Source organism: Pempheris klunzingeri, chromosome 4 (genome assembly GCF_042242105.1).
Source record: "Pempheris klunzingeri isolate RE-2024b chromosome 4, fPemKlu1.hap1, whole genome shotgun sequence".
NCBI classification, from domain to species: domain Eukaryota; kingdom Metazoa; phylum Chordata; class Actinopteri; order Acropomatiformes; family Pempheridae; genus Pempheris; species Pempheris klunzingeri.
The window spans coordinates 10,936,946-10,951,428 of NC_092015.1; the positions used below are offsets into that span (position 1 = coordinate 10,936,946).

The 14,483-nt window shown below is 42.7% G+C and overlaps 2 protein-coding genes across 4 annotated transcripts; one reads left to right on the forward strand and one right to left on the reverse strand.

Annotated features, from left to right (window-relative positions):
- The first annotated feature begins 1,972 nt into the window (after positions 1-1,972).
- Positions 1,973-12,919, forward strand: mfsd1 (major facilitator superfamily domain containing 1). Of its 3 annotated transcripts, XM_070829893.1 has the most exons (17): positions 1,973-2,123; positions 2,310-2,362; positions 2,633-2,745; positions 2,889-2,931; positions 3,019-3,086; positions 3,658-3,766; positions 3,877-3,979; positions 4,511-4,609; positions 4,953-5,064; positions 6,828-6,884; positions 7,164-7,320; positions 7,859-7,956; positions 8,068-8,180; positions 8,307-8,354; positions 8,556-8,622; positions 11,979-12,084; positions 12,327-12,919. In XM_070829893.1, the coding sequence occupies exons 1-17, from the start codon at positions 1,979-1,981 to the stop codon at positions 12,384-12,386; spliced, it is 1,551 nt and encodes a 516-aa protein (XP_070685994.1). In that variant the 5' UTR covers positions 1,973-1,978; the 3' UTR covers positions 12,387-12,919. The 3 variants fall into 3 exon arrangements, with proteins under 3 accessions (XP_070685994.1, XP_070685991.1, XP_070685992.1); XM_070829890.1 differs by lacking the exons at positions 11,979-12,084; positions 12,327-12,919 and adding an exon at positions 9,914-10,951; XM_070829891.1 differs by lacking the exons at positions 8,307-8,354; positions 8,556-8,622; positions 11,979-12,084; positions 12,327-12,919 and adding an exon at positions 8,235-8,273 and having other exon boundaries at positions 8,068-8,203.
- A 167-nt stretch (positions 12,920-13,086) lies between these two features.
- On the reverse strand, positions 13,087-14,096 carry LOC139200556 (P2Y purinoceptor 3-like). The gene has a single exon (XM_070829876.1). The coding sequence runs from the start codon at positions 14,094-14,096 to the stop codon at positions 13,107-13,109; it is 990 nt and encodes a 329-aa protein (XP_070685977.1). The 3' UTR covers positions 13,087-13,106.
- Positions 14,097-14,483: the final 387 nt, after the last annotated feature.

Genomic DNA, 14,483 nt, shown 5'->3' on the forward strand with positions numbered 1-14,483 from the left:
CGAGGTGAAAGAGACTATAGAGGCTATATCTTGCTGCTATGTTCCAACATGCCCCAACCTCAGGGAGAGCGAAGAACCTAGACACACACGCACACGCGCACACACACACACACACACACACACACACACACACACACACACATACACAGTCACGTTTTGCAGTCAATGTGAGTAAATCCACTAGGTCATGTGTTGGTTTTTGCTGGCAAAAACTGCACAATTTCTGTGCTGTGTTTGCATGAGCTAGCATGAGCCACATAGCAACGGATCATTAGCCTACTGAAGGGCTACAGGAGGTCACAAAGTAGGACTAAATCTAAATGGAGCATTTTCACAAACATGGATGATCCTTGTAGTTTGAGGGTATTTGTATTTATGAATTTAAAAAAAAACATGAATAAGCATAATAAAAATAAAACTGCATAATATGTCCAATTTAATATGTAATTTACCTCTAGGCCATTGAGCTTCATTGTCATGAAGAAAAACCCATTAATTAGCCTAGACACAAGGTCGTCCTGTCCTTAGGCATTTATCATCTATTTTACTCTAAATGGGACCGTAATTTACTAAATGTACATCATGCTGTATTGAGGAAGACTCAAAACTAGTGACTGACACCATGAACTCATTAGGAAAGTGTTTAATGAGGTCACAAATCAAGTGAGAATTAGGGTAATTTTCTCATAGACTTCCGGACTACTTTTTTATGCAGAGTCGCCCCCTGCTGGCCATTAGGAGATGTGCAGGTTAAAGGCACTTTCGCATTGGCCTCAGTTTTCAGACCTGGGAGCTGTGTCCACTTCTTTAATACAGTCTGAGCGTGCAGTTTTATTTCCTCTCTCCTTAACCTCCACATAAGCTCAGCCCTCTCCTGAGCCCAGTCGCTGCTGCGAAGGGGAGCCACATTAGATGTTCAACAGGCAACTTGCCAAATAAGATAGATAGATAGATAGATAGATAGATAGATAGATAGATAGATAGATAGATAGATAGATAGACAGATAGACAGATAGATAGATAGATAGATAGATAGATAGATAGATAGATGTTATTGCTTTGGGCAGGAATGACTTCCTGTATCTGTCCTTGTGACAGCGGAGCTGCTCCAGTCTGTTGGAGAAGGTGCTCCGCTGTCTGTCCAGCTGGTGGTACAGAGGGTGGTCAGGGTTGTCCATGATGGTTCACAGTTTGTTCAGAGTCCTCCTCTCTGCAACCTCAGTAAATTAGTCCAGTAGTTCAGCAGTCCAGGGCAAAAGTTCCAGCTTCCACGTCTGAAATCGGATCACACAGACAGCTTGCATCCTTGAGTTCCGTTCACAGCCTTATTAAGAGAGCAGCAGCATGAAATGTGTTACACACACACATACACACACACACACACACACATACAAACACACATAAACGTATACAAACAGTGTGTTTGGTGAAAAAATTTAATTAGACAATATAGATATAGGATATGCATCATATACAGTATATAGGAATAAACTATTTCAATGTCATACTAATGTTCATATTGTACTGTATACTATCCAAACTATTGAACAAAGTGCATTAATTTATTTACTTAGATTTACTTATTCACACACACACACACACACACACACACACACACACACACAGAGAGACACATTTACATACTTGACATTTCTTTCATGCCAATAAAGGTAACTGAACTAAACTGAGAAGGGAACAAAGGCGGCCTGAACTTTGACAGTCACTAAGTAAATAGAAAAGCCATCAAGCCAAACTCAGTTTATTTGATAATCAGTAAAGGATGTCCCCCTAAACGCTGGCAGACACACGGACACAGTGACACACTGACACTGGGCGCGCCGACATGTTCAAAGAATGACGACAAGGCTACAAGCTACGAGGCTAACGTCACGTGACACGTCTGCCGGGTCATGTGATCGATCCGCCGTCTTCCTCGCTGCCGTCAACTTTTCCCCCAGCAAATCCCAAACAAACGAACATGGCGGACTACGAGGAGCGGCGGAGCCTGCTGGGAGACGAAGACGAGGGGTCTGTCCCGGGCAGACCCATGCCGGCCATCTGCGACCCCAGCCACCTCCTGCACCGCGTGGTTATCCTGTTCTTCATGTGTTTCCTGGGATTCGGTGAGCAGCTATAAGACCTCATAACTCCCCTCAGCATCTCGAGTGGCTACTGTGGAGATCTGGGACTAAGTTCGACAAGTTGCATTTTAAATATTGTTGTAGTTTTTGCTGCTGGACGTCATGTAACGTTAAAGAAAAGCAGCATCAGGATACATGTGGTCTGTTAATGAAGTTAATTTGTTCCAGGGAGCTACTTCTGTTATGACAACCCTGCTGCGCTCCAGACTCAAGTCATCCAGGTAATTCTGATGCCACTTGCACCCGAGTATTGCACCACAAATACAACAATTCATCTCAGGCAGAGACGCAGTCCCCCGTTAGTGAAGGGTTTTTACAGATCAGGCTTCTGCATCCAGGGACAAGAGTGAAATCTGCACAACACCCCGACCAGAACAGTCAAATGAACCTGCTCTTCATTGCCACAATTACATGGTTTTATTCCACACAGTCCACACACTATATCCTTCAATGTGTGTAAATGTGATGTGCTTTCTCCCTGATCACACCAGAGTATGAACCTGAACACTGCACAGTTCATGCAGCTCTATGCCTGGTACTCTTGGCCCAATGTGATCCTCTGCTTCTTTGGAGGATTTCTGCTCGACAGGGTTTTTGGCATCAGGTAAAAGGACCAATAAGTCACATCAGTTTTGAGTTCGTTGTGTATTCATGTATAGTCCCTAAAGTAAAGTGAAAGTGAAGCTTTTGTGCTTGTCATCTTCAGTGAGTGTTATCTTTTGGTGTTTTTTTTTTTCTTTTTTAAAGGCTGGGAACCATTATCTTTTCCCTCTTTGTCTGCATCGGACAGGTAGGTTTCTAAACGTGAATCGATGGCCACTGGATCATTTTTATTTGCTGTATTTTAACGTTTCCACACTGTTTCCACACTGCACAGGTAGTATTTGCCACTGGAGCTTTGGTGAATCGTTTCTGGCTGATGGAGGTTGGACGTTTCATATTTGGGTGAGAAAATAATTCTGCCATTTTGTTAAAACCTAATTATTTTACAAACATCTATCTGTCCATACATTGTCTATACCCGCTTTAGGATCACTGGGAGGCTATTGGAATAAAACCATCCCATCGTAGCACTTAGCTTAACTTAACACTTAACTCAGGTTAATTTGACTGGTTGCCCATCAATCACAGGGCCAACACATAGACACAGACAACCGTTCACTCTCACATTCACACCTGCAGGCAGTTTAGAGTCACCAGTTAACCTTACATGCGTGTCTTTGGCGTGTGGGAGGAAGCTGGGGTATGCGGAGAGAAGCGCTGAATCACCGTGCTGCCCTATTTTTACAAACACTGCCTAACAAATTCACATAGCAGCGGCCATTTTTCTGCATTCTTACATATGCATGATATCACCACACACCCTGTCTGCGAAACATTCACCCCAGAAAATGTATAATACACCTGATGTGTCACAGGCCTTCTGCTGTGAAAAGGAAATCTTGAGCTTGGGTTAGTCTTGTACTATCACAAAGCTTACACGCTCCCCCTCCCTGTTTTTCTTTTCACTGAGTAGCATTGGAGGAGAGTCCTTGGCTGTGGCCCAGAACACCTATGCGGTCAACTGGTTCAAAGGAAAGGAGCTCAATCTGGTGTTTGGCCTTCAGCTGAGCATGGCTCGACTGGTATGGACACTGCCAACAGAACACACAGTTCCCAAGTAAAGAGCCTGCTATGCAAAGCACTTGTCAAGGATTCCTTAAGTCCATTCACTCTCCTCTCCATTCGTCTCAAGGGCAGCACAGTGAACATGAACATCATGGGCTGGGTGTACAGCAAAGTGGCGAAACTTGTTGGCTCCACTGGACACACCACACTGGGCGCATCACTCATGATCGGTAAATAGTATACGCTTTTGCTTTATCTGGGGGTCTGTGCTTCACTCAAGAAGAGAGCTTGACATTGGCAAGTGTTAAACATTAAGACTCAGGTTACACGTGCTTTATCTCAGTCTCTGCTAGAGATACTAGATCCTGTTTTCTGTAGCTAATGGTCTCAGATAACACAGCCAGCAGAGACAGAGAGAAGTGGTATGGAGAACTAAAAGTGCAGCTGGCTGCTTCAGATGAGTCACATGTGTTAGAAGATGTGTCAGCTTTTCTAATTTTTCTACTGTTACTCCGTAGTCGTGCTTACTGCTCTGCAGTTGTTTCCCAGCCGCCGCTCAACTTAAATCTGACCATTTTAGATAAATTCACATAATCAATAGAATCAATCAGCAGGCGTCAGGCACCCTGATTTGAACTCTCTGACTCCTTGATAATCTTATCACCAAAGTTTAACTGGAACTTAAATTTCCTCACCCTCTTTTTTTTTTTGTCTCCTCTGTTTGTATTTATGTCTTTAATTTCTTTTTTTTTGTGCCTTAGCTGGTGTAACCTGCCTGCTGTCATTAATCTGTGCCTTGGTGTTGGGGTTCCTTGACAAAAGAGCTGAGAAGATCCTCCACAAGGAAGAAGGCAAAATAGGTACTGATTCTAAGTCTTTTTTTATCTTTTGGCTTCAGCTGTCAATAAGCCCTAGAATGCTTTTCACGGCCGGTGTGAACCATGACAGGGTCATGTTTTGCATTTGGTGTCAACCTAAAATTGACTCTGTGGCTTGACAGGCCTCATTGTCTTCAGCACGTCCTCTGTTTAGTTGTGGCTTCTTTGTAACGGCGGGAACAGTTCATGTTCAATGTGTCTTATAAGTTTTACTTTAGTGCTAATTGTCTGTTTTGTCAGACAAGCTGAAGTTCTTATTTTACAGCTGTTGAAAGCAAATAATGCTCTCAAGCTGATCTGCGTGTATGTTAATCTTGCTTATCAGGTGAGGTGATAAAGCTGACAGACGTGAAAGACTTCCCCTTCCCCCTGTGGCTCATCTTCATCATATGTGTGTGCTACTATGTCGCCATTTTCCCCTTTATTGGACTGGGACAGTGAGTATTTGCACCAAGCACCGAGATTCTTGGTCAAAGTTGACCAAAAATTTTGTTCAATTATTCCTCCTAAGAAGGCGCGTAGATTTGAAACATTTGAATATCTGTTTTTGCCCATTGGAAAACCAATACAAGAAGAGACACAACTACTTGTTTAGGTATATTTATTTCAACATAAACGTGTCTTTTAAAAGCTCTACCTACCTTCACGTTACAAGATAGATAAAGTAAGTATGTCACAGTGTATAGAATGGATATTCAGCGCTCCGAGCCAGCTGTTCTGTGATAAGCATGGAACAGCATTTATCTTTTCCTTGACATGAAAAAGGGAAATGATAATCAAACCATTGGTCAATTACAGTGCATGAAGCTCCTGTCTGTAGCCTATTCATTATATGATACCTACTCAGTCAATACAGTATCTCGGGGCTCCATCGTTTTGCTGTCTGCTCACCAAATTCGATGTATTTCCAAACAAGGCTTTTTAGATTTCTCTGAGTGCAAATCACTCTCTCTGCGAGTTGGGTTGTGAACTCCCTAAAACACCTCTCAATATAATGTAGTCAAGTGACACCACCTTAAACTATAACCTCAATAATAAACATATAATATAATAAATAGCATCACATATAATCGAATTTACTCATTACAACATTATGAGCTATGTAAAGAAGACGAATGCTATGGCAGGACTGTTGTGTTGGATTACATAAGCCTCTGCAGGTGTACCTAATAAACTGGCAACTAAGTGTTTAGTTTTTATAATGTCAACATTATCATACAATAAAACATTAACCACCAATTGTTTTATGAATTCCACACATTGTCTCTACATAATTTCATTAGTAAAAGGCTAAAACAGCTTGGCCCTGTAGTTTACAGCAAACACAGCTTAGAGAGGAGTAAACACTGTGGAGTACTACACATGTCGTGCTCTAGTGAGTATACTACGTGTGGTAGCAGGACAGCCTATGTAGGAGTGACTCAAAACACAACAGTGCCCACGTTGATTGTAATGATGGAAAATGTCACCCAGTGTAATGATTCACTGTTGTGTTTTTATATTTTTGGTCTGGCAAAGGCTAATATGAACCTTTGGATATGCAGACAATGCTTGTTAATAAGATCAATTAACTGATCAAACAGAGAAAAATGAGAAATGCTGTAATTATGTACCAATTTTGAAAATAGAATTGTTATGAAATTTAATGATGGGGCAGCATAAATTGGTTTTGCGCTCGACAAAAATATCTTGGTCATTACTCGTCCTTGAGTAAAGAAAAATGGAATTCGCTTTACAAACAAAATTATATGATGGTAAAATTGCGTGGCATGAATTAAACAGAGGACCAACATTAAATAGGTACAATGCCCGCGTGTGAGAAAAGACTGAACAGTGCAACCTCACAATGCTGTGTTGTCACAGAACCACAAAGGGAGGGCGAGGGACTCAAAAATAGAAAGCAGTTTGACAAATGGGTTTGCAGAGAAAGAAACCAATTGAAGCTATCACAACCTGCATTTCCTTCACTGAAAGGCACTCAGAAATCACTTAGCAACTGACATGGTTTTTCCACAGAGGGCCAGTGCTTACAGAGCATATAGCTGTTATGCAAATGGTCAGGAAAACCATGTATGGAAGTCTGGGAGCTACCTGCTGCAGGAATCCGCTCCATTTCTCCTCCTCCTCTTGCAGCCACATCAATGTAAAGGCTGAGCAGCACTCTATACTGTGAGCCCACAACCTTCTGTTTTATTTACAGGGTGTTCTTCATTGAAAAATTCAACTTCTCCCCTGCTGAAGCCAGAGCTGTCAACAGGTAACTGAGATCAGGTGTAATCCACCTTAGGGCTCTAACACCATTATAGTCTGCTGTTGCTGCTGTTTCTTGCAGTACCTTTGTGGGATACATGTCTCTTATTCTGTTATTACATCTGGTAAACTGGTAAAATTACTTTTCCAGCGTGGATACAGCAGAGTTTGAGCTGAGAGTTGTATAGTATGGGGAGTTAATGGTGGAATTTTCCTTTTCAAATATTTATGCTCAGTACATATGTCTTCAGCGTTCACCTCTCATGCCATTCTCTATTTTCCCCAGTATTGTGTACGTCATCTCGGCCCCTGCATCTCCGGTTCTGGGTTTTATGGTTGATAAGACGGGGAGGAATGTGGTTTGGGTAATAATTGCCGTCATCACCACACTCGCTGCTCACATGATGCTGGCCTTCACCTTCTGGAACCCATGGATCGCCATGGTAATGCCCCTGGCAACCTTTTTTATTTTGTACATCCATAAACAGCTGAAGGATGAACTGAATGAAGGACTTACACTACTAGTAAATGTGAACGTATTCACTGGGACTGAAGGTTAATGATGTCCCAGCTCGATGCCAGGCCTGCCGGTTATAGAGGGTGTAGATACAAGTTCCTCAACACACAAACTGACTTTAAATTCATTATTATTGTCTTACAGTTGTAAATTTAGTGATATGCTATGTAGACGCATAATTTGTTTAAATGTGAAGTACACTTCCAGCCTTAGTTAGATGGGATAATAGAAGTTTGATTATAACGTGAAAGTTTCTGTTTAGTGCAAACAGCAGGAAAGCAGTTTACTTTACAATATTTAACTACAGCACCTCCTCAGTGTCCACAATAAAGCGTTCAGTGCCTATTCTCACACCATTTTATCGTAAAATATACAAGCAGTTTTGGCATCATACCCTGGAATTCTGTGCACAGCTGTGCAATATATAACATAATGATACTTGTGTGTTCTGGCTTGTTTCCCAGTCCGTGCTGGGTGTGTCCTACTCCTTACTGGCCTGTGCACTGTGGCCCATGGTGGCCTTTGTGGTACCTGAGCACCAGCTGGGGACGGCCTATGGCTTGTACGTACCTTACTGATCTCATAAAATGAACACAGTTGTGACTTGATGCTCATTACTTTATTTTTTTTTTTCACCGACGCTGATGTTGATCTTTCGGCCTTCGTCCACCAGCATGCAGTCGATCCAGAACTTGGGACTTGCTCTCATTGCCATGGCAGCAGGAGCCATCCTAGACAACAGAGGATACCTGGTTTTGGAAGTGTTTTTCTGCACATGCATCTGTGGTCAGTATTTTCTGTCCGTCTGTGTGTATGTTTATGAGATTATAGTCTTTCAAGCTCCCGTTAGACACTTTTGAGTGACACTGTTTGTGATTTTCCACGTTGTTTCCCCCCCTTTCTTTCTCGCAGTTGCGTTGATGGCAGTTGTGATGCTGTATTTTGTGGATTATCTCAGAGGTAAGAGACGACTGGAGCCTTGAACTCACCCACTGCTTTACTTTTCTCTTGCTCCTCTCTGCTTTCCCCCCAACTCACTCCTTCCACTTCTTCCTTTTTCTCAGGTGACATGTCTTCACTTTACTCTGCCAGCACGCCCCTCTCCTTACCACCGGACTCACTCACTTCTTAATCTCTCTGTCTCTCTCTCTCTCTCTCCAGGAGGAGGTTTAAACCAATCGGCTGCAGCCAGAGCCAAACTCCAGAAAGAAGCCACTTCAGATGCAGAGTGAGTAGCTTTGACCCTTCACCCTTATCATTGCTTTTCCACACACTTACCCAACAAATAGACAAGCATCTCGGAAACATAATGAACAACCCACTCATATAATCAAGTGGCACCGGGATGTTTTGGATAGGAGCACTTGTAAGAGCTCCTGTACTAATCTACTACAGATGTGTCCTTAGCTCAACTCACTGCAGTATCACTATCTCACTATACTGAAATCAGTATATTTTCTATTCCATCCTAGTGTGAGTGTCCAGTGAGATACAGTTAAAAGATTTAACAGATTGAGCACAATTTTCAATATGATAGTTACAGTCAGTAAAAATGTTCTCCTCCATAAGTGACTCTCAAGTGATGAGTGTATGGATTTGCTCTTTGATCCCATGTTCTGCACTCCAGCCACATGATTCGCATGCAGAGTTGCAGAATCGTGCATCATGTTATTGTACGTCTGTGTAAGCTCCTAGTTTTATTACTTCACAAGGTTCAGGGGTTTAAAGAGGTGAGTGGTTGTTACAGCAAAACTGCTATAGTGTGTCACTTATCACTGTCAATTTGAATTTACTTCCAAGTATTCAAATTTAGTCGAAACTGCAGGTGTGAACACAGCCGGTATTTGAAATAGATATTAGAATTTAAATAATAAATTCATTGTTGCGCTTTTGTTCTGGACATTTTATAGTTTTCCCTGTCTTAGAGGTTATCAGTGCTACATGTACAGTATACAAAAGTAATAAAAATGGAAAAAGTTTAATGCTGTGACTGAAAGTTAGCCGCACCGGCACTGTGCCTTTCTTAAAGACTTCACTTGTCTTCCTAGTTGGTGGCAAAGAGCTCATGCAAAAGAGACTAACGAGACCACATCTGCCATAGATATGACAGAAAGACAGGAAAATGAAGAGTTAATGAAAAAAGAGATCCTTTACCACAACAGGATGGAGGAGACGGTTGCTGTATCAGCACACCAAATGGTACATTCACTTGGGGTTTGGTTTTCGAAATTGGAATATTTTGACCGTCACATGTCAGTAACACACCAACTGTGGTTGGTTTCTATTGTGTTTGAAACAAAAAATTCTCTTGGTGAGTCAGACTTCCTGCTCTTATTCTTGGCTCGACAACGGTCACAGTGAGCAGCATTGAGATTACACCTGTTTGTTTCTCTCTCTCTCTCTCTCTCTCTCTCTCTCTCTCTCTCTCTATCATCATATGTCCTATATTATCTATAGCTCTTGTTGTGTGGAAATACAGACTAATGCTTTTTTGGTCCGTGCTGTAACTGATTTTCCAGATGATGATGATGATGATGGGAAGACGCATAGTCCTGGGCTTCAGAGCCAGCAGGCTGTACTGTCCACCCCAGAGCTGTCAATCAACTGCCATGGGGTGGGACTGAGCTACTGACTCCGCCATCTGTGGCTCTTCCCACCAGAACTGACTGTCTGGCCCTGGCCATTACATAACCAAGCCTGCATTAATAGCTTATTATGTCCTTATCAGGACACTGACAAATGACACGTCTCAGTTTGGACTCCACAGTTACTCTCTGGCTTGTCGTACTGACTTCATCTCCACCAATATTCACTCTCCACTGAATTGTGTGTGTGTGTGTGTGAGTGTTTCTGTGTGTGTGTGTGTGTGTGTGTGTGTCAGCATGAAGTTACATAACTTACTGAAGAAAGTTAAGATACTTGGAGAGTGTTTTAACCATTTTAAATGTTCAGCAAAAGATGAGACTCATACCCTGTGGAAAAGGTGCCTATATCCTTGATAACTAGTGTTTGATTTTATTATGTGCTAATGCAAATCACAATATAGGATATCTATAATAATTCTTTTGTTTTATATGTATATAGGGGTATCTCTGTTTTATCTTTTTACAATGTGTTTTTTATGTTTCTTTTTACAAACTGTTCTCAGCAGGACTGTTGTACTTGCCCAACTCAGCAGTTTATTCACACACATATCATTTGTCAGCATTCACAATATATGCCAACCAAAATCTTCCTTACTGGACTCTCTGAAGGCAGAGTAAGCTCAGATTCAATTCTAATCATATGCATCATCGACCTTTTTATGGTGGATAATGTGAAAAAGAGCTTAGCCATTTACTGTTTATATCTTCACTACTCAATTCTTTTATTTCTTAATTCATTTATCTGCTCTTCACTGGTTTCGGGGGATCATAAAAGTTTATTTTCCGTTATATCATCAAATGGTAGATTACTATAATGGTAGGAAAGATGAGAAAAAGAGCTTTTGAATGCCTTTATCCGTCTCATGATATTGACAAATTCAACTTTTTTACAAACTGTTTTATGAGTGTGGCCGTTTTAAAGAATCACTTTTCAAGCTCAGGTAATTAACTTCTCATAGGTACTGCCCCAAAATGTTGCTAGCTTCATCTGATCGGTGAGACAGAATATTCATGCGCTCTGTTTGACTCTCACCATTCCAGTAATGTAAGATTTGTCTCCCTGTGTTGTTATGGGGTTGAAAGCTGTGGATGATAAACTTTCACTACCTCAGTTGGGCAAATAAGTAATCAAAATATTCAAAGTAACTTGATGCCTCCTGACAATCTTGTTTCCGCCGGCCTCACACGGTTTAACTTCCCGCTTGGCTGCAGTGATGTAGAAGTGTACTCTAGGGTGCGTCGGTACGCCGTGACATCACTGATGTGCTCACAGGTGCAGACGAGCACACCTCTGTGCACACATCAGTGAAGCAGACTAAACTTTCAGCCAGAGAGGGCAGTGAAACACTTCTCAGTCTGGTGTTAAGTTACTCTGGAAGGAAAAAGCCCAACGCGTGTAAGACGGCAGTTGGTACTATTTAAGTTCAAATGTTGTGATTGCACATTAAAATGACCAGTGTCACTCAGCCAGAAACATGCTGCTCTCCTCACCTGCCGCTCATTTGCACTATTGTGTTGTGACAGCAGTGCAGTCTTAACTCAAATTATTTGTGTTAAACAGTGTCAAGTGTTTTAGTGTCATTGAGCTGTGTACAAGAAAAGATATGAGTGAGTCATGACAGAAGATCCCTTGTAAATGCAAAGACTGAGATTGGAAGGAAAGTCACTCAAAAAATCTCGTTCTGTAGAACCAAGTTACATTCGATGCCAGATTGTTCATGCAACAATGACATTTAATTAAACCATTTTTGAAACCATTTGAGTTCTTTTCTTTCTGCAGTCACCCCCCTCCCCCAGCACCTATGGTAATGGATTATTTTCTCAGCCTTTACCAACAGACTATGGATGATTAATCCTTCCTGTTGGTAGTATTAATGTAATTGTGCTCATGTTAGTGTTTGCTGTAGAGATGATAAAGATGGCGACATTATTCCTGCAGGAATAAAAGGCGACCCAGTAAATTGACAGAGCGTGAGCTTGCTAGACTAGCACCCATGTCTGCTTTTGGCTTACGCAACCGATACCTCTCCAGGCTGGGCGCACAGGTATGCGCACACACACACACACACACACACACACACCACTAATGATTAGACACAAATCAAACAGAAATCCATTTATTGATTCATTCAGCCTCTAATTCTGACACTGGAAATACATTCTTTTTTTTTATAGATTCAGGAGGGTTGGTTTTTACATCTCCATTGTATGATTTCACACAAGCAGCTCTTCCAGTTCAACTGTGGTCTTTTTTTCCCCTTTTATCTTCATTCCTGTTTGCTCTCAGCTCCCAGACCACTGCTCTACCCATCTGTCATCACTTGCCTACAGGAGTGTTCTGAAATGATGCCCTTCATTCATCTGTCTGCAACTCCAACACTGTAGCTCTGTGGCTCCAGACAAGTATGCACTAAAACAAAGGGGATGCTTAGAAAGAGTTCCTTTTTGAACAAGATACTGTAGCACTTTTTTTTTTTTTTTTTTACCTTAGAGATATTTTTAACCCTCACATGACTGACTGTTCTGGGTGTTTGTTGTTGGGTGTCTGTTTTCTATCACCATAGACGTTATTTTTGGACCTATTTTCTATTTGCCATGCACTTGAGGTGTTTCACCTTCTTATAGAGACCACACAATATTTTTTGTATCATAAAACTGAACGGATGCTTTATGGTGCCCCGATGCTGCTTTAAAGACTCAACCTTCTGCAAACGACAGAGGGCACCAATTCCCTCAGATGTTAAATCTCACCTGTGACTTACAGCTCCATTGCTTTTTAATAACCGCCTTTAGCAGGCTCAGTGTTTGCACAATCAGTTCCTTCTTTTTGCTGATCATTTAATGTTTTATAGATTGCAATCAGTCAGAAGAAGTCAGCGTACAGAAGGCATACCTCACAAGTCAGCATACAGCCTTCTGTGACCTGTTGAATGTTGGCGAATACATTTATAATAATAAAAAAAGTGTTATTAAACAGCTTGGAGACGGTGTTGGTACAGTCCCAGTGTTATTGCTGCCCACTAGCTCACCATTAAAGTCACTTAATGAGAAATCTGATGGATGCTGTCTACCCTCCGGACCTGTTCGTGCTGCCTCCATCCACCAGACACGCGCTGGGCTGCACTCTCTTCCTCCTCCACAGCCAGGCCCGGAGCTTCTGGCGGTGCCGACCGGAGCCCCAGAAATAGAGGAGAGGGTTTGCGCAGCAGTTGAAGCTGACCACGGGCTTCCAGACCTTGAAGGAGATCACGACCACGTTGAGGAGATCACAGTCCCAGGGGATGTAGACCCTCACGACCAAGTAGACGGTCCGAGCGATGTGATAAGGCACAAAACACACCACGAACATGAGGCACACAACTAAGAGGGTGTACAGGGACTTGCTGCGCACACGAGCTGCCCTGGCGTTGGAGATTCTGTCCGCGGCCCTACAGTAAAGCACCTTCATCATGGAGCAGTAACAGGTGATAACGACGAGGAATGGGATCAGAAAACCCACTATGGCTAAAAACAGCCCATAGGGGAAGTAAACCCTAAACTGCCCCGGGTTTGTCATTTCAAAGCATACTGTCATGTTGTTGATCACACCCGTGTGCGCAAAGAACAGTGTTGGTAAGATCTCTGCGGTGGCCAGGACCCAAACCGAGCCCGACGCAAAGAGGGCGCGTTTTCTGGTCCTGAGGCGCACGGCGGCGATGGGGAAGCACACTCCGAGGAAACGGTGCACGCTGACGCAGGTGAGGAACATCATGCTGCAGTGGAGGTTGACAAAAAAGAAAAATCTGACGCTTTTGCAGATGACGTTGCCGAAGGGCCACAGGCCTCCCATGGCATTGCTGATGATCAGGGGGGGCAAGGCCAGCACGTAGAGCAGGTCCGCCACGGCCAGGTTGGTCAGGTAGATGACCGTGCTGCTCCAGCGGCGCGTCCGACAGCTCACACACCACAACAGGGCACCGTTCAGACTCAAGCCCAGCAGGAACACAACGCTGTAGGACACTGGTAGAAGGATCCTTTTGTAGTAGTTGGTTAATGGACAGATTTTGAAATCCTCCATTCATAAGATCAGCTGGTGGGATTTCTAATTTGCAGGCTTGGTTACTTTAAACCTTCATTGATATATGGAGTCCTGCTTAGAGCTCACCTAACTAACCTGCTGTGTAAGGGTGACGTGTGCCATATTGCAGGTGTTTGTTCAACTTGTGCGTCCCTCCTGTTCTCAGCAAACACCCGTGTGATGTAAACCATTATAACACCATATCTGGGGAATGAGCAAATAGATTGGCACACCGTGAGACCATTCAAAAGCCTGGCAAAATAGATACTGTAGTATGCGATTACCCCTCCCCAGAGAGAAGGCGCGCAGAATGATTAATGCTGTGATTAAAGCCGATTGCCAAGTTAAATGACACAGTGGGCACACACACACACACACACACACACA

Coding starts and splice junctions, on each gene's coding strand:
- mfsd1 (XM_070829893.1), top strand. CDS start 1,979: ATGGCGGACTACGAGGAGCGGCGGAGCCTGCTGGGAGACGAAGACGAG. Junction 3,980..4,510: donor GGGCGCATCACTCATGATCG/GTAAATAGTATA, acceptor TTTGTGCCTTAG/CTGGTGTAACCTGCCTGCTG. Junction 8,623..11,978: donor GAAGCCACTTCAGATGCAGA/GTGAGTAGCTTT, acceptor TTATTCCTGCAG/GAATAAAAGGCGACCCAGTA.
- LOC139200556 (XM_070829876.1), bottom strand. CDS start 14,096: ATGGAGGATTTCAAAATCTGTCCATTAACCAACTACTACAAAAGGATC.